Consider the following 20,579-nt stretch of genomic DNA (forward strand, 5'->3'; position numbering starts at 1 on the left):
CTCACGTGGCACAAGTATCGGAACTGTGTGAGTTTCCATTTAAAATTTCTTTCATAGGCTACAGGCACTCCATAAGCTCCCTTTGGACTAAAAACAAAACAATAAGATGATTTATTTTAGGAATTAAATATTAAGTTAAATTGGTTTTCTAAATATATTATTTTAAAATATTTATTTGACAAGAGATTAGTTTAATTTTTAGGTTACAGTAACTTACGCACAATTATATAAAAAATTATTAAAATTTACATAATATATTAAATTTAGTGGAAGCTTTGCATTTAAAGTTGCTGAACAAATAATAAAAATAGGTTATCCATACCCTTTAGCAGCATAAGGCTGTCTTGGATCATTAAAAGTGGTAGTTTTTGTGTTATGATCAACAAAATACTTCAAACCTTCTGCAGTTCTTTTAATTTCCCAACCAGGTGGTAAAGGATCCTCCAATCTGGAAAAATATAATCCATCTCCTTCAATTCTTAAATGAAGTTAATGCAATGATAGTTTAAAGAATAGTATAATGATAAGCCACATTTTCAAACTGTTCAGGAGAACATTTCTAGTAAGAAAACATTAAAATGTTTCTGTGTATTGTACTTTTATATAGTAGAAATTCCAGAAACTTGTTTTTGTCGATTTGGCCCAGTTCGTAAAGAAATAGCAAGTAAAAAAAAGTATGGCATGTCATTATATTGCCCTAAGACCTTTATAAATATATACAAAAGTCAAGCGATCCTGTCACCTAGAAAAAACTTACTTGTGTCCCTTTTGAGCCCTTCCTTTTTTTAAAAAAAACTTGAATATTTTTTGTTCTAAATAAACCAGAACATTTTTGAAATTTTAATTATACAGATGAGTGAAGTGATTTTAGCTTGCATAATCATATACTTTATACATTAATAGTGGTATGCATTGTATGATATACAAAGTATAGCAGTTAATATAGTACATAATATTATGTAGAATTGCTCTTAAATTTAATTAAATTCTGCACAATATTAATTATTTGTGTTGTATTATTGGAGATTGCATGGTAATTGGATTTCTTGAAAGAAACCTTCAAGAAGCGCTAATCAAAACAAAAGAAAACTTTAAAATAGGACGGAAAAACATACAGTAAAAATATTATAGTTAACAAAGATAAGATAGTAGTTATATTTCTTAAAATTTTCATGCAATTTTGAAAAACATACTAATATGATACATATATGCTAAAAACATTTAGTGTGACGTATTCAGACTTACAAAAATACGGAAGTATGTAGGCAATGATATTTACACAAAACTTGACTCAATTAAAAAGAAATTTTCATAACAAGGATGATCTAAAGGGTTTTACACAAATAAACATCAGAAAGCTGAAAGGTATCATAGATTTATACAGCACCCAACACATTACCTTATCAGTGTAATGAATTCAAGTAACTCTTTTTAATCAAGATACAGTAATCTATTTACAAAAACAATTTTCAATATCTAAACTAGCTCATGAATACCTATTTATTTAAACTAACATCCTTTTTTTTTATTAGGAAGACTTGAAATAGATATAAGTAGTAGGATAATTTTCAATTCAAATGAAAACAAACAGTGAATATATTTAAAATTAAAAAAAATAATACCCTTGAGTTCTGGGATCTTCCCACTGAGTAGTTTTATTCTTGTGATTAACAAAGTACACCCTTCCATTGGGATCCACTCTTTTTTCTGTAAAATACAATACAAAATACTTATAAGCACAAAATATTCCCTAAACTTGATAAAAATACCATTTCCCCATGATTTTCAATTCACAGACCGAATCTCAATAACTTCTAGTAAATGTTGCCAAATAATGTTAAATTAAAGTAAAAAGCAAACAATTTTATTTAAAAACTATGTCACAAAAAGGTCACAAAAGAAAGAATAAACAAAGATTATAAAATAATAATAATAATTAATAAATAAACCTTACTTTTGGGATTATTTTGATAAGTTCATTAATGTTATTTTGAAAAGAAAAAAAAAAGTTTAAATTTTTTTTTGTGAATTCTTCACCTTAGAACATTTTTGTTAATGAGGAAAATTAAATTATTAATTAACAAGTTCATTTTAATTCAACAAATACTAAAAAAATAAATAGTAAATGTTCAGACAAAAGATTATTTTTTCATGTATATTTAACCTAAAAAAACAATTAGACAAATAAAAATTATCTCTGTACTATACTTTTAATAGAGGGATAAAAAATTCAGAAAAAGAGTTTTGGAGCTTGAAAAAGAAAAGCTTCTAATAAATTTATCGTGCTCCAACAAGAAGCTGCTTTTTTCAGAGCATAGAAATAAATAACTAAGAACTATCATCAGCAAATGACACTGTTAATTAGAAAATTCTAACAGAAATTACCCCATCCTTCTGGCAAAGGTCCAAGAGGATCATCATCTTCTACTTGTACTGGAGTCTAAAAAATGGCAAAATTTATGGTCAAATAAAGGCACTACTTGTTAAAAGATTATGAGAAAAAAAATTAATTATTAAAATAAAACAATGCATATTTTGATGTTAAATAAGTAAAAAAACAGTGTGTATTTTAAAAAATGTTTATGCAATGTCAAAAATTTTATTTTATTTGTTTTATCATACATCTATAACTAAAATAGCCATGAAGATATAATTAAAATTAATGAACAAAGAAAAAAAATTATTAAAATAAATTTTAAAAAAAAAATATTTTTTAAAAAATATTCATATTAAAAAGCCATAAAACAAAAAAATGAAAAGATGAAGAAATAACGTATATATATATATATATATATATATATAAATTTGAAGGTTTTACAAAAATAATTAAAGGTAAGCTAAAAAACAATTTCTGTGTATAAATTTTCTTCAAAAAAAAGTAAACTAAAAAAAAAAAAAATTTAACTGATAAACAACTTAAAAACTTCTTTTTTATATTTTAAAATGAAAACTATGAGAAAATAAACATTTAAATACATATTTTTTTAAAAAAGGATATTTATTTTTTTAAAAAAATTTCAAATTATCAAATACCTATTAATATACCCCCTCCCCCAAATATAAGATGTGAATATAGTGGGTTGATCAATATGGGAATTATACACTACATAACTAGACAGCATAAAAAAGATCTTACTAAAGTGAAGCAATGAAATTAAAAAGTGAAATATTTATCAATAGCTAAATAAATCAGAAGTAGACTTTTTATTAAATTAGGTTAATTTTTTTTTTTGAAAAATAAAAAAGTAAGTGTTTTTATGGGATGGCTGCTAATTTTTACAAAAAAGGCAGAGAGGATGGGCCATCCCTCTAAGAATGCTTAGGGAGAATACTGTATTTACATATATATATATATATACTGCCACGAAACCACCCATCAGAATGATAATTTCTGCAGCATAAAAAAAAGTTTGTGGTCTGTATTAACAAAAGCTACCAATAAATGGCACGTACAGGCTCATGTTCCTGAATATTACATGGTTGAAATGAAGCATGTTTGCAGACACCCATGAGAGGCAGCCAGTTGTCGAAATAGAAGTGTCGATGAAACGATATTATGCGATTTAATTTCGTGTTTGCCTGCAAAAATCAGCATCGGAGACCTTTGACATGATACGTTAAGCTTTCAACGACGAAGTAATGTCGAGGGCAAGTATTTTTCGCTGGCATAAAGCTTTTAAGAAAGGCAGGCAAAATGTGGAAGATATTGAACGCGAGGGACGACCTTCCACGTCCATCACAATGATTAACACAGCTGTGGCTATCATCAAGGAGGACCACAGGATGACAGTACGTCAAATGTATGCTCTCCTGAATATTCATGCAAGAGGTGATCAGTCAATCATGGCAGAACATTTGCAACTGAAATGTGTTTGTGCGCGATGGATTCCGAAATTGTCGACACACGAGCAAATGCAGCATCGAGTGGATGTGTGCACAGAACGGATGGAAAGACTGGAATAAGAACGTAACAATTTTTAAAACTCATCATCACAGCAGACGAAGCTTGGTTGTACCACTATGATCCAACCATGAAACAACAAAGCAGTAAAAGAAATAATTTTTTTTTTTTACTATGAAGGAATTGTGTACCAACACACTGTTGAACCCGTTAATACTGTAAACGGGTCGTACTACGTGCATGTCCTAAGAACAATGGTACAGCACATTTAAAGGAAATGTCCATTGCTCTGAAATGGCTTCCTATTGCACCATGAGAATGCCCGACCACATATTACTCGTTGCGTACAGGATGTTTAACAGCAGAACAATGTAGAGATTTTACCACACCCTCCATATCTATCCCTGATCTCGCTCCATGTGATTCTGACTGTTTCCTCAACTTAAGAAATCGTTACAAGGCAAACATTTTGCAAGCAACAAAGCATTTGTAAAAGCTGCGTAGGGCGGTTTTTAAAATGCTCTCAAAAACATGTTTTTAAGAAGTGGACAGAAGGTTGGGATAAATGCATTACCAGCCATGGTAGTTATTTTGAAAAAGACCACGTAAATGATAATGATTAAAGATATTCCGTATTTTTTTATAATTTTAGTCTTATTATTTATATACGTATATATAATGGTCTTCATTAGAAAATGAATTAACGATAGTTATTTTAGTATTCTTCAGGTTTTCCATAGCCACTTCAATATTGTAAAAACATCAACATCCCTCTCCTGAAAAGACTTGTTGATTAATATTTTGTTGTTACAAACAAATCTTAAAACTCTCAACTTAGTTTTCTGAAGAAAGAGAAAATAAAAAAGAGGATTAAGGTTGTTGTTTTTTTTATTCGCTTCTGTAGTTTTCTCAATTACATGTAATTTGCAGGCTTTGTAGTCAGCCAAAGAAAAATTCAAGACTTTTTTCAAAAAAAGTGAAGATAAAATCAAGACATCTTTTAGAACAGTGTACATACACCAGACTATTTTTTAAAAAATCAAACCAAAAAACAAAAAAAAACTTCTCTACTTAAATTATAATGAAAGCAAATTTTTATAGTTTTGATTAGAATAATAAATTAAAAAAAGGATTTACAGGAAAGAAATCGCACAAAAAGATTAATTTAATCTTTTTATGTTATATATATACAGGGTGTTTATGAAGTCCTGGACCCATTTTGATGTTAAACAACTCATAAAATAATAAAGATAGATTAAAATTATTAACATAAATGGTTAGATAGACTCAAAAAGTTTCATGACCCTTGTCAATGAACTTCCAAGTGTGCCCCCTTCGTCGCACGGAAAATATCAAGTCGATAGTCAATTTCACGCCAGGTAGTGGCAAGCGTGTCGGCATCCACAGAGGCTATTGCGGTTGTAATTCTGGCTTTTAGGTCATCAATGTTCGACACGATCCTCCTGTAAACATTGCCCTTTATAAATCCCCAAAGAAAAAAGTCCAGCGGTGTTACATCAGGTGATCTGGGTGGTCAAGGAATTGGACCTCCTCGCCCAATCCATCTTCCTGGAAAATGGTCATTCAAAGAACTACGAACAATGATACCCACATATACCTTCGTATTCGATGATACCTTCGTATTTCCACAACTAGAAGAGCTTCAACCCCATGTCTTTTTGAAACAAGATGGTGCACCACCTCATTGGGGTAATCAAATTTGGGAAAATTGAAAAGCAAAATTTAAGACTTTCTTTAAGCAGTATTATAAATAACCTCAATCATAGTATGGTATGGTAGGGGAGAGTGGGGTCATTGTAACAGGGTACAATTGTCACAGAGCAAAAATTTCGAGTGTCGGGCTCTAGATTTGGTTCCTAGGTGGCGCACAAGGTGTATTTAATAAATCTACATGTACACCTCTGCTGGCAACCATTTTTATGTACTTTTGAAAGAGTTACATCACAAAAGATATTTTCACTCTACGTAAGTACTTTTTTTGGTATTAGAATATTGTATTGTAACAAAGTAATTTTGTTTAAACAAATAAAACCTTAATTACCTTAATTAACATTTCAACAAAAAAAAGATTAGTTTTGTTAATTAACTAGTATTGTTTTTAATAAATGAAGCTGAAATGGCGTCTTGGGGACGATTGTAACAATAAGTAAAGGGACGATTGTAACAGCTGAAAATAAATAATCTTTTGTTTACAAACCATTACTTAACTCTTTAAGAACCACCAATAGTTTCCTATATAATTTATATTATGTTGCATGTGCTTTATTTTATTTGTCACCTTTCACAGCATAAATTAAAATTTTCAACCCCTTAAAGTTAGAAGTTTAACCCTTTAGGTCTCTGCTCATTATTATTTTTACTCCTAAAATATCACTACTATTTTGATCAATAAAAAAATATATCGCAACTATGATAATATGTATAATTAACTATGTTTTAGTTGTATTTATGAACTGTTACAATTGACCCCGTAAGTGGGGACAATTGTAACAACTGCACGAGTGTCAAAAATTTTTAATAACTAATATAATAGCATTTAAAATAAGGTTTTTTTTTTCCTAGTAGAGGATAGTCTACTTTACTCGTCTGTCAATTAATACTAATAATATATTGGATTTTTTGTTAGTTAAAAATAGTTAAGTAAAAAATTTTACAATTGACCCCACTCTCCCCTATTTATTATTATTTTATTTATTTCTTGACTATATTTTTTTTTCCTCATTTACGATGCACACATAAAACTTTTTCAGTTCCCCTCACTTGTGTAATAAAATGACCCCAGAAAAACAAATTTTAAACTTCACAAAAATAATTTAAACGATAAAGTTTTCTGGATTCTAATCTTTCATTGATCAAATCAATAAGACTGAAAAGTTCCTTGCTCATAGCCTTAAAATGAGGAGGAAATACAAGAATACAAGCAGTAGCAAAAAAAAAAAAAAAAAAAAAAAAAAAAAAAAAAAAAAAAACAGACAAGAATTCAGATTGAGTAACACTCTAAAAAAAAAAAAAAAAAACCTGCTACACACATGATAAAGGAACCTTTGTTGACACTGTTGCATAGCTTGAGCTTGATGAGATTGCCAATGCTGATAGTTTCTAACACTTTCAGCAGTAGGTCGCTGCCAAGTAGTCGTTCTAGTGTTGTGGTCTACATAGTACACCCTTCCCCTATTGTCTCTACGCATTTCCCAACTGAAAATATATTTTTAGATAAATTTTCATGAAACAAAAACATGTAAAATTAATTGTAATTAAAAATTTTAAAACATCAATTGTAATTTATACCCAAGAGGTAAAGGCTGTGGTCTTTCCCAAGTAGTGCTTTTTGTGTTATGATCAACATAGTATTTTCGGCCATACTGATCAAATCTCACTTCCCACCTGCAAATAAACAAATGCAATACAAAACATTAATGAAAATGGAAACTAAAAAGCGTTTTCAAAATTGGGAAATATAAAAAAATTTTTGAACTGAAAAAAATTTAGATAGATATTTTATCATTTTAGACACACTTAGAGCAATAATATTAGTTTAATAACATTTTAAACAGTAAGCTAAATTAATCCAATTCTTTTTAATTTTTTAAAAAGAATATTGTCTCTATGAAGATAGCGAAAAATACATGCAAAATCTTAAAAGCAGGAACATATATCTAGACTCTTAACACTTAATCACCAATTCTTACAAAGCTGCAATTACCAATCTTTTAAAATTTATCAAAGTCATAGAACTTAATTCTCTGCTTTAAAAAATAACACCTTAGTTTAACCTTGTGACCAAATTTTAACCTAGTGCCTGGCGCAGTATAGCCATTTCCGGCTCTTGCGCCAATAAAATCCAACCAACTACAAAGCTGCAGTACAGCAAGCTAACATTTAATCTAAATGCACAGTGATGCTTTATGAAAGTTTACGAAAACAATATTAAATTATTCAGAAATAAAATAAGAGTCTCTTTATTTAATACTAAAGAAACCAATATTTATATTGTATGGCTGTAAATCATTCATTTCAAAAACTCTAGCAAATATGTAAATAAGCATATACTATTTAAATAATAATCTATTGATGAAATTAATTAATTGAAATAATATTTTAGTTTCTACTTAAAATAATAACCATTTTAATAATAATGTTAACTATATTAAAAACAATAAATGCAGCTTATTTTAGTTTCTAAAAATTTTCTTCCCTTTTGCACATCAGTTCAGTTTAGTTTTAGTCAAAATAAATGTTTGAGGACATAAAAGTGCATAAAACAGAACATTATGAAGTGCTCACCTTAAAAAAAATCACCCTGTTTTTTTAAGAATAGAACTAAAACCATTACCCAGTGGTAATCTTTGATTTTGAAAAGCCCTAGCTAAAGTTCTACTTATTTACTTTAATTTAAATTTGAAATATTTAAAAATGCATTGTAACACTGATTCATAAACATTTTTCTAATTAATTATGTATTTATTGTTATTTACTTTTGCCTAACTTATATAAAAAATAATGTAAATGAATCCTAGGAAACGTTTTTACTGTAAAATAACCTAAATTTAAATTAAATAATAACCAATTCAAAAAGTAAAACATCTTCCTCCTATTGAGCTTAAAAATCCTTTATTACTTTTTATTTTTTTCCATTTCAGAGAAATGAGGCTATTTTTTTTTTAATATTTTTTTTTTAGATTTTTACATCATCAATTTAAGTCATCATAGAACTTTTAAACATATTTTTTTTTATTATCCCATGCTACATCATTTTTTCCCCTTACATATCCAGTTTTAAAATATTTTAGAGTACTTACTCCAGTTAACTCATAATTGTATGATTAAATTTTAAATGTAAAATTTATAATGATTCATACCGTTGTTGATACAACAATAATTTTCAATTCATGAAAGAGTATTGTATTACCCAGTTGGTAGTGGTTCTTCTTCAGCATTTGACCTTTGGTTAGCAGATCTCCCAGATGCTGCTTGTGGTTGTGCAATTGAAGGTGGTTGACTAGTAGCAGTTGCATTAGATGCAGTTGGTAAAGCTCCATTCACAGTAGCAGCTCCAATAGAAGTTGAAGGTCTAGTAGCAGGAATGTTGCTATTGACAGAGATGGAAAGCGCTGACAAACCCTGAGTATCTGGAGAAACTAGGAAAAATAATTAAACTGAATGCCATCTAATAAATATTAAAAATAACAATTAGAGACCAGCTGTATACATTGAAAATTATATAATTCTAAGACAGAACTTTAACTTAAGTTATAACCTCTTGCAGTTACTTACAAAATAAGGTAAGAATATGCAGTACACAGTAATAAATAAATTTGAAGTATATATTAAGTTGTAAAATTGCGCTCTTCCAGATGCAAATCTGCTATAAAATCATAAACTTTTCTTTTAACTTTTTGAAGATGCAATACTGTGCAATTCACCCTGTGGGTTTTTTACAATTCTTGTAGTCAAAATATTCGTTTTTGATAAAAAACAACCATTAAAATCTGTCAGATAGCTAGAATGACAGTTACAGGGCCATAATGCAGGAGAAGTTTTACATGGTACATTTAAAACGTTAATTAAAAATACATACTAATAAATATATATAATATAAAATTTATAAATATATATAATATTTAAATTTAAGTTGATTTACAAATATCAACATTCAAATGGAAGAAAAATTTATAAAAGCATAAATTATAATACAGTTGATAATAAATATAACGATCCCTGTGGTCCAAAGAAAAATGGACATTAATAACTTGAGCTTGCTATGACGTGAGTAATCAAAACTATAGCAATCATTGATGCTGAACTGATTTTAGTGAAACCTCTTACCATCCCAATCAATCTACATCCTACTAAATAACATACACCCAAAGAACTGAAAAGTCTAAGTAAAAACAAAATCAAGAAGAATGTGAAATGTGTTTTAAATGAAAAGAAATTTACATAGGCTGTGAATGCATAAAAGAGACTTCTGGGAAGGATTCAATAAACACTTACAATTCTCAATAATGAAAATATCATTACTTCACTATCTTTTTTACCATAGATAATGCCAAGGACCACCTAGGATAAGAATAGATGGCCCTGACACTCTTGCATGGATTTCAGTCGCTATGTGACATTAAAATGACACAGCATCTATGGAACAGCAAACAGGACTTTAGGTATTGGACAATGTAATAAAAGGGTCATACTAAAGAATGTAGACCATAATACAAAATAACAAAGGATTTTGAACAAATTTACCTTTTATAATTAACTATATTACCTTGTATTTTTAATTTTTTTTTTAATATAAGGAGATGAAGATATGAATAGAATACATAAATGGAATTTTTGTGCCGATACATAATTTTTCTAAGTTTTTGATGCAGCAGTTATTGATGGTTAAAATTGTCAAAACCTAACATGTATCAAAAATTTGCCAACCCTATTGTCATCAAAATAAAATATTAAATTATGTAAATTTTTTATTTGAATAGTTTAACATTCCACAGTAAATTTTAATTAAAAAAGAATCGAAGAAAATAGCTAACTTACCAACTGAAGGAGATATTGTTGAATCGTTAACAATAGCAGGGAGGGATTGGTGCCTATTATCATTCTGCAATCGACGTACTCCACTATTTGGGGACAGCCCATTAGCTGGCGAAACAGTGCCACTTGGTGAGGCTGCATTATGATTACTTCGACGAGATCTCATACGAGCACCACCGCCAACATTATTGGCAGGGAAGGATGAAGACTGGTCATCTGTTGATAGTCTTTGAGTTCTGTTGCTTTGTCGAAAACTAATACTGCAGTGAATATCATCAACATGGTTAGCTATAAAAAAAAAAGCAATTCATAATTTCTGTTATTGTTTCATCACTGACCATAAATAGAGGAAAGAACATGAGAACATATTTAACTTGAAAACCAAACAAGAAAAAATTATTGATAGACAAAGTAGGGATAAAGATACTACATTAAATCAAACTACAGATTGGAATGAAACTTCAGTTAAAATATGTGTTTTTAAAAAAAAGTCAACAAAAATTACAGCTTGACATTGCTGATTATTACAGTGCAAGTAGATAAATATATTTGTAACATTCCTTTTCAGTAAATCTTTTTCTCAATTTATTATTCTAAACAAAATGCTCTTTATTCACATCCTGTCTTTTAATCTATTTTATGATCTCTTCACTAACTCATAAAAAAGACTTTCTCTCGACCTATTTAATAGACCAACTATAATTATTAACATTTCCTTTATCACCAAAAAGGTAACATTTTGTGGATTTATTTTGCAAGATCTTAACTTTTATTGAAAAACACTTTGATTTTGTGTCACTTGGATGAAAGTTCTCTCTCTCTAATAATTATTAAATAAATTGACTTAATTGTTTATAACTTATGAATTGTGAAGGGAAGGATTTAAATGCAAACATAATAAGTAATTTGGTTACCGCTTTAAGCATTTTGGGACACTAGGACTTCTAGGTTGGCAGCCCTGCTAATTTTGTATTCTTTTGTTTCATACTTTAACGCTGCACATATTTAACAAGAACTATGCAAATATATATAAACTATATAAGAATAATAAACATAGTATTTTGAGAGAAATTATAATTAATGCATCACTATTCAATAGTCAATTACTCAAAATTGAGTAATTTGGCCAAAAAAACTATTTGCTACATTCCTATATATTATTTTGAATTGCTTCACTAGAAGCTTGGAAAGAGAAAACTATCCGAAGGAGTACAAATTTCCTCATATATTAAATTATGTAAAACAAAATATAATCTGTAATAGTGTTAAGCAACAAATATTGATAAATAGCAAATAAACAATATTGGTAAATAAGGACAATAAAAGTATATTACCATCACCAACAGAGTTTTCTGAATGACTTCTTAGAGGAAATCTTGTCAAATCAATATGTAAAGCATCAAGTACTGTTACCAAATGACTTTGGGAACGACCCGTTTTACCATTTACATTTAATTCAACAGGGCAAGGTAGCTTCTCCACTAAATTGATAAGAAAATTGTATTGTGTATTAAACAATATTTAGAAAAGAGAGACACAAAAATAGGATACATGGTATAAAAGATATTAATATTTGATTATAAAATATATCATTAAAAAAATGAAATTGTTAAAAAAGAAATAAAAATATTTCATTTTTATTTCAAAACTACATGTTAAAATAAAATACCAAAACAATTATACCAATTACTTTGGAAAGTTATGTCCGGTTTGTCAGAGAAAATTCTTTAAATCAATTTCCAAAAAATAAATAATAAACGCTTTAAATAAAAATTTTAATGTAAAACCTACAACTCCTTTCGAACAACAAAACAGTGGATGAAGAGGCAGGGAGTGAATGCATAGCTGATAAGGAAATTCCAGTCATTTTTTATCTGTATAGATAAGGAGGAGGAATTCTTCGACCACCTTGTTTTTTACCCAAAATTCTTTCTTAACATTGAAGCTTAGGAGGAGGGAACAAAATCTTTCATCTCCCACAACAAGAAAAGGATTAGTAAAAGGCGTTACAGTCTAATCCAATTCCAGTCTAGGAGCATCTGTTTCAAATGGATCATTTCAAATAAGTTTTAAGTCCACATTTTTAGTTTTAATTGCTAAAATTATGTTATCTAAACGATCAATTGCAGGAAAAAATGGCGATAGTTCGTAGAAGAAAAAGCATAATTCACTTTTTAAAAAAAAAATTTTTTTTTAAAGTAGAATAACTGCGGAAGTATGACTCGGGGACTTCAGTGGCTAATCTTTGCACAGAATACGAACTCGATAAATCAACTGTAATGATTTAAGAAAACAGAAGAAAAAAGTACTGCAGTTTTTCACGAAAAGTGATGTAAATTTAGAGATGGTAAAAAATAAAAAACAATTCGCAAAGATAACAACGATGATTTGGTAATATAATAGAATGGGTGCAACAAAGATGAAGTGGGAAAGTGCCTTTGACTGGCGCAAATATGATGGCATAGCCAAGACTCTAACACAAAGACTTGAAAATAGAAATAATATTCTTCAGCATGGTTAGATTTAAAAAACGTCACGGAATAAGGCAATTAAGAATTTGCAGGGAAAAGGCGCCAGCTGACGTTGTAGCTGCTGAACATTTATTAATGAATTTTCCTAATTTGTTGCTGAAAATAATTTATCTTTCGATCAAATATACAATGCAAAATGAAACTGCTCTCTTCTGGCCCATGTTCCAAGAAAAACCCTAGTGATTGCAGATGAAAGTAATCTATCTGGTGTGAAAGATGTAAAGGATGCTTGGGCTAATGTTTCCGGATTTCATCGCCTCAAGCTGATGGTAATCGTCAAAAGTGCTAGACCTCGAGCATCTGTTACGTACAAAGCAAACGTGCGTAGATTACACAAGAATTGATCGAAGATGGGTTTAATGATCATTTCGTTCTGAAAGCTCAAACTCACTGGAATGCTGTTGGGCTTCCGAGCGATGCCAAGATTACCCTCATCTTAGATAATTGCACAGCACATCTTCCAGCTGAAATTTGATCTAAATCAGGAGTTCAGATAATGTACATCCTCCAAATTGTACTTCGCTTATTCAACCGATGGATAATGGAATACTAAGATCCTTAAAATGTGAATATATATACGGAAAAAAAGACTTTTTGGAGAAAATGATACGTTCTATCATTCAGAGAAAGAGAATCACAGAATTTTAAAAGGAGTTTGACATAAAGGATGTCCTTCACAGTGCCGCAAATGCATGGAACAATGTTACGTTGGAAACTTTGCAACATAGTTGGCAAAATTTGCCGTTTTCTACAATTTTCTTTGAAAACAAAAGTGAAAACGATTTTGAAAGTTTTACATCTTTAAAACTTCAAAATTTAAAACTTGAAATTAATCAACTTCTCGACCACGCAAAGTGCGTATTTGAAACCGATGAAGATGACGTTGAGGAGGTAATGTAATGAGTTGCGACAACAAATTACCTGTTGTCAATCACATGACTGACGACGAAATAAAAATGGCCCTTTTAGGTAATGGCAGTGATGCAGAAGAGGAAACTCCAAATAAAGAAAGATCAGCTTCTTTGGATGAAATGTTAAGAAATGTGGACAGTGTTTTTAAACTTTTGGAGCAAAGAGATATTGATGATGAATGCAAGTTAATATTACTTTATAAAGTGAAAGAAAAAATAAGTAATCATAGAATGAAATCTAAGAAACAGCTTATGATATTTGATATGTTTAAGAAATAATTTAGTTAACATTTATTTGTGTTGATTTAAATATATCATTATTTTAAGTAAATTTTTATCTCTGTATCATTTTCAATGTCTCACGTTTAATAGCGAAATGGGCCAGTCAAATTTGAAACTTTGATAATTCTATCAATTTAAGTAAGATATCTAAAGTCTGGAAATTTCGGAAATCCAGACCGTCCGGATTTTTGAGGTTGCACAGTAATTGGTAATAAATTAAAAATTACAAAATACTTTTCCTCCTCATTATGGCATGAACAATTCTTACCATATAAAAGCCTTGATTGAACAGTGTCCAATACTCATTACTAAATTTAGTTAAACTCATTTTCATGTTCATAAGTGTCATTTCTATCTAATTTTAAACCTGGAACAAAATAAGCTCATTCCTTTTGCTTAAACCTAGACAAGATAGAAAAAACCAATACAATAGAATTTAAAACTCTGTATCTGAAAATGAATGATAGTTGAGCGTTAGTGATAGGGAAGGTATTTGTCCCTCTGAATAATTTGAAATCTCTAAAAGCAGGGTTGGCAGGTTTTTGACATGTGACAGTTTTTGACGGTTTTAACCATGGTTTAAACCGTCATGTCAAAAACCTCACTGTCAAAAATGACGAAAATGTCAAAAACCTATATTCATATGAGAAATTTAATTAATACATAAAATTTATATGCAGTAGAGAACCATTTATCCGGTATCCAGATAACCGGGAAACCAGAAAACCGGGAAAATTTTTTATCAGTTTTCTCTCCATTTTAAACTAGAACGATTATTAAAAAAAGTGGAAATTGTACTCATCCTTGAAGTTGAGTAGAGGAAAATGTAAGGAAGGGGAGAATTCCCCCCCCCGTTTACCCAGAGAAACGTCATTTCCTCCCTGACCTTGAAGGCAGGGCAGGGAGGAATGTTTTATTTTCTCCTTTAGGCCGCCAATCAAGCTTAAGGGTGTGGCATGCTGATTTCGTTTTCTGTTTGATTTACGAGGGGGGTGGGGGAAATGCTGCATATCAGTGAACAGAAGATGAAAGAGAAAAATATATTAATCTATTTGACATCGATTAATAAAAATAAAATATGTTTCTTCAGAATAAATTCTCATTCTTTGGAAGTGCGGTATCATTTGCAAGTTTTTATTGATGTGGAATCACATCTGCTGTAATAAAATATCGTGTTTTTATCAACAACAAAAAATAAATAAAAGGAGAATTGTTTATTAATTTAAACACAGGATCATTTTATGAAGCAGATTGCAGTTTTGTTTTTCTGATTCCACTACGTTTGATATTTTTTTCTTTTCACGATAAATTTCGCACTCAATAAATTAATTCTTTTTATTCATAAATTTTATCATTAGGTTTTTTTTTTAAAAAATTCCGTTGATCTTGCCTTGTTCCGGGTTTTAATATTTATGCTAGTGCCTTTTTTAACTATTGTTTCAGTTCGATAATTTTCAAGTGTTTTTATTTAGATTAATAAGTTTTCCTTTTATTTTATCGTTTCCCCCGTATAATTAGGTATGAAATATATTGCGTTATTTAACCATTGGTTTTGTTTATATCAGTTAATTGAGGAATTGTAATTATTTTTAAAAAATAAATACGGGAATTTTGTATTTTTTAAACTTGTTTTTCTTGTCTAAACTTGCAAATTTTTTTATTCTTTTAAATGTTATTTTTCTACCATTTCTTTTTTCTTTTACTTTATGCATTACACTTTTTCCTTGTAATTCGGGTTCGATAAAACATCGATTAACAACACTTTTTGGTCGATCCAGAAAACCGGGAAATTCAGACATCCGGGATAGCGATGGTCCCGAGCATCCCGGATAATTGGTTCTCTACTATATTTTTTATAAAGGATAGTGTTTCTAAACATGTTCTAGAAAAAATAAATTTAAAATTTTGAAGAAACACTTATATTTTGAATAGTAACCAAAATCTTGTACTTTTGAAAGCTCACATCTTTTGTAATATTATGTATTCATTTTCATGTGTTATTGAAAATCTATGATATTATTAAGAAATTTATTTATAACCAAATTTAGTGTATAGTATAGATTATACTAAAAATTAGACATTTTTAAAGATAAACATTAGCAGTTTTGTACATCAGACATCCTTTAAAGAAAAATCTTTTTAATATTCTTTTAAATCTTCTTAATAATCTTTTTAACATAAGACAATACAAATTTAAGTGCTTTCTGTTAAATACACAGAGTAGTTAGTGTCGATTTACAGTATATTCAGCCTATTCATTTACTATGCTGAAAATTTAGTTCATCCAAATACTTGTGAATTTCATTTTGCTGAATACTATTTAGTTTGGTTGAATATCTAAATATTCAGCTGTTGAATAATTACTTCCTGCTTTCAAGATATGCATTATTTGTATTCTTAATACAAGTGGAGAAAAAAAAAATTAAGAGATAAAAATTGTTTTAAAATGATAAGTGTAATAATTATAAACAAATATAATAAACAATATGAATTATATTTATCATTATTCACAAATATAACTACCTTTAAATTCAAATTAACATACTGGATAATAAAGATATTCGGTATAACATTAAAAAAAAATTTTTATACACTTTTATCAAGTTTGTATTTATACAACATAACTTGTAAGTTCCTTATAAATATTAGTTATATGTTCCTTATATGCAAAAAATGCATAGTAATAAACTTTTAATTTTCTTAAGTATCAAAAAAAAAATTTTTTTTTTCAAAATATAAATATTTAAAAAGTTTTTGTACAAAATTTTTCTGCACATGCATTTGAATATAAATTTCTGTGATTTTAAATCTGTTATTTTACTTTAATTTTAATTAAAAAATATTTTAAAACCAGCTGATTACCTATAGTAAAATTAAATTTCAATATAATGCATGGCAACTGTTGGTAGTTTTGAAGTTTATATATTTTCTTGGCAAACTTCAGTTTTTGACGGTTTAAACCAGTATTATACCCTTGTCATGTCAAAAACCACTTTTTGACGTCAAAAACCCAACCCTGTCTAAAAGTCTGCTTCAATATTTCAGATAAATAAATAAAATTTTCGTGAATTATCATTAATATAAATTCCTAAAAGCCAAAAACAAGACAGAGACTTTTTCTGAGTATCTAGCACATTTCAGAATTTTTTTCTCATTTGAAAATTTAGAGAAGTACTGTGAATGTGTAATTTATATTAGTACCTGTCTAAACTAGGGTCCCTGTGATGCCCATGTAGTTGAGCAAAACCACTACTATTTCAAATAAAAATTTTATATGACAAAAGTGCTCTTTTATATAGTTTGAAACAAAAAACTATAATAATTTTATATAGCTTGCACACTCAAATAGTAGAATAATACATACGATGAAATCATATTTACTTCAAGTAGTTAATTTATAAAAAAATTAAATTAAATCATTAGAAGAGAGCAAAATGACTTACATTTCCCATCGTGTTTCACTAGAACTTTATAAAGGTCAATAGAGCCTTCCCCTAGAAGTCCATCTTTCATTAATGAATTATGATTGAGAACACGAAAATGTAGTTTAGAATAAGGAGTCACTAATCTGAAAACAATAAATAAAAATATTAATAATAAGAAATCACTAATATGAAAATAATAGTAATAAAGAGTCACTAATTTCCAAATAATATTAATAATAGTTAAAAATTGAAATGTAACAAAAAATTTTATTAATCGCTAAGAGTAGAAAAACTAATGAAAATATTTACATAGGAAATTGTTCATCCCATTTAGGATTACAAGTGTTCTTATTATACTCTGTTTTGACAGGTACACCACCATCAACACTTAGTTCTACATAAGGGCTTGGTTTAAAGAGAATGCCTGATGAATTCAACTTGGCAGACACAACTAGAAAAAATATATACGCAATTATAGTTCATGATGCAACCCCAACAACTCTAATTAAAGTAGATAAAATACTCACTTGTTACATTCAGTTCAAACAAAGAACTACTTTGGCGTAAAGCTTCCCCCATTTCAGGAATCCAGAATTGCCCCTAAAAATTAAAAATACTAAGTATTTAATTAAAAGAGACAAGAAAAGTTTTTAAAAATGTTAAAATCAACGAAAAAATATTTAATTTTTAACATTAACTTACTTACTACTGAACAAAATTAAAAATCACCCAAAGAAAGTAAATGTGTATAACGATTACACATTAAAAATAAAAAACGATACTCTGTTCTATTAAAACACATACAAAGTCTTTTCATAAAAAAAATCTAAAAAGATTATTAAGGAACTACCAACTAAGTATGATTTTGAAAAAGATTTGATTAAAACATTCGATTATGAAGATTTTATCCCAGCTTCACTTAGCAACATTGGAATACTAAGCATTTCTATAGCTAAAATTCTTTGATCTAGAGTGCAAATGGTAGTAACTATAAAAAAAAACACATATAACACAAGCAATATACAAAACCTTTTAAAGTTGAGTTTGGACTATTTTAGTTCATATAAGGAAATAATTAAACATTCATTCGTCAGAAGACTTTAAGTAGAAACTATATTTACTTTAGTAACAAGAGAAGAAAATGGTTGATAATAGTAGATGTAAATTAGACATTGAAAATTTTGGATGCTTTGGTGCAAAATCTTACATGAAAGTTTCCTTTTAATGCATAGAGTATAAAATTTATATGCATAAAAATTATATTAAAATATTTTATAAAATATTATCCAAATAACTTTTATTCTAGATATAAGGTTAGGGGGCTGTTTTAACTATTTAGTTATGATGAAAATTGGCATTTTTAAACAAAACTTTTTTAAAAAAATTTAACATTTTTATGGCTATAAATGTTGTTTGAATGATAATTCTGAATTTCAAAGAAAAAGGTTATTTCTGATTGCATAACTTGAAAATTATTTTACACACATTTTCAATTTTGTGAGTATAGTATATTAATAAAAGTGCGTTAGCAAAATAAGTACTTAATTCTGTAATATTTATTTGTACACTAATTAATAAGAATTTTAAAAAAACTATTAACATTGTTTTCTTATTGTTTACACTAACAAAACCATGATTTTAAAAACATACCTTTAAATTTTCATGTGTATCAATAAGATTTCTTCTTCATTTCGAATAAAATTGTTGAATAAACGATTTTTTAATTACTAATAATGTAAAAATATAGCATAAATCTCACAGGTAAGACAATTTTGAAAAATAAAATTAGATTTTAATGCTGAAGAAAATATTGTTAAAAACCTATCTTTCATATTGATCTTACAAAGAAAAAATTATATTAACACAAATATATCTTGCTACAGACTTTATTACTTTACTAAATGGTAATGAGCATATTTACGAGCAATGATTGACTATTAAGAGACTATCAATGCACTTTAGAAATAAAAACATTTTATTACAATTTAATCCCAACTAATACTTGACAAAAAATAAATAATGATCATATAACATTGTATTTAAAATTTAATTTCCCCAATTAAATAATTTTTGATAAATCTGAATATTTCTATGGCAAATTTATAGAATTGATAACATACTTATTGAATGTTTGTCAACACATGACTGATACACGAGCATAATAATTAAACAATACGTCAATAAGTGTAACATAGTTTAAAGAGATACGAACCCCACCTGAGATTGGGTAATCGCTTGAAATAAATTTAAGCATTATAATTATAAACAATTATAATAACTATTACAATAAATTAAAAGCTTACAAACAGACTCAAATACGACTGTGACTCAAAACGAGAAGATAAAAGTTTAAAAAGTTAAGATCATGACAGACATATGATTCGACCTATGTGTAAAAGGTGAAAATATTAGTGTATTTGCGTATATGTGGATCATACAGAAACTGCTAAATAATATTAATATATACCTACGATTAGACAATTTCATTAGATTCCCAAAGACGCATAGATGATGTCGATACCATGGAGTAACACACAACAAATTAATTGCATTACGCAAGATGATAAATGAAAACTGAATGTTTACATAATTCTCAGTATCAGACCATAAACTAAAATCATCCACAGAATCTAGGCTTATGGTTTTACATTTAAAAAGACAATTTATTTTCAACTTCCGGTGTCCTCTACATTATATCACGTGATATAAACCTTATAAATGAACACATAATAGTTTACATTATTTTAATTATTTATATTTTCAATTTTCTAAACTGTAATGCATATACCATTCACGTCAACAACCCCTCTCCACTCCCACACTTGTGATTTGTTGGTTTGGTTCGGGTTTTCCTGTAGACCACCCAAGGACTATAAAAATAATATGAAAATTGATAAATAAAAAATTATTCTACTTCTAAAAATAAGCATTGTTTCTTACATCCTTTAAAAATTAATTCAAGTTTGCCTTTATT

At 28.4% G+C, this 20,579-nt stretch overlaps 1 protein-coding gene across 2 annotated transcripts in view; it reads right to left on the minus strand.

Moving 5' to 3' along the window:
* The window catches only part of Su(dx) (WW domain containing E3 ubiquitin protein ligase suppressor of deltex), a 34,705-nt gene extending 14,235 nt beyond the window's left edge, over positions 1-20,470 (minus strand). Inside the window, exons 1-13 of one of the 2 annotated variants that reach the window (XM_016056710.5) lie at positions 20,077-20,470; positions 18,133-18,205; positions 17,915-18,056; positions 17,624-17,748; positions 11,791-11,937; positions 10,460-10,744; positions 8,832-9,060; positions 7,211-7,306; positions 6,952-7,117; positions 2,386-2,440; positions 1,623-1,707; positions 323-448; positions 6-87 (exon numbers count right to left, since the gene is read on the minus strand). In XM_016056710.5, coding sequence (XP_015912196.2) covers positions 6-87; positions 323-448; positions 1,623-1,707; positions 2,386-2,440; positions 6,952-7,117; positions 7,211-7,306; positions 8,832-9,060; positions 10,460-10,744; positions 11,791-11,937; positions 17,624-17,748; positions 17,915-18,056; positions 18,133-18,184 — 1,590 coding nt within the window. In that variant the 5' untranslated portion in view covers positions 18,185-18,205; positions 20,077-20,470. Of the gene's footprint in view, positions 1-5; positions 88-322; positions 449-1,622; positions 1,708-2,385; positions 2,441-6,951; positions 7,118-7,210; positions 7,307-8,831; positions 9,061-10,459; positions 10,745-11,790; positions 11,938-17,623; positions 17,749-17,914; positions 18,057-18,132; positions 18,206-20,072 lie in introns of both variants that reach the window. The other variant, XM_016056712.5, reaches the window with a different exon arrangement.
* Positions 20,471-20,579: the final 109 nt, after the last annotated feature.

This window comes from Parasteatoda tepidariorum, chromosome 1 (genome assembly GCF_982258835.1).
Source record: "Parasteatoda tepidariorum strain Cologne lab strain chromosome 1, Ptep-v5.0, whole genome shotgun sequence".
NCBI classification, from domain to species: Eukaryota; Metazoa; Arthropoda; class Arachnida; order Araneae; family Theridiidae; genus Parasteatoda; species Parasteatoda tepidariorum.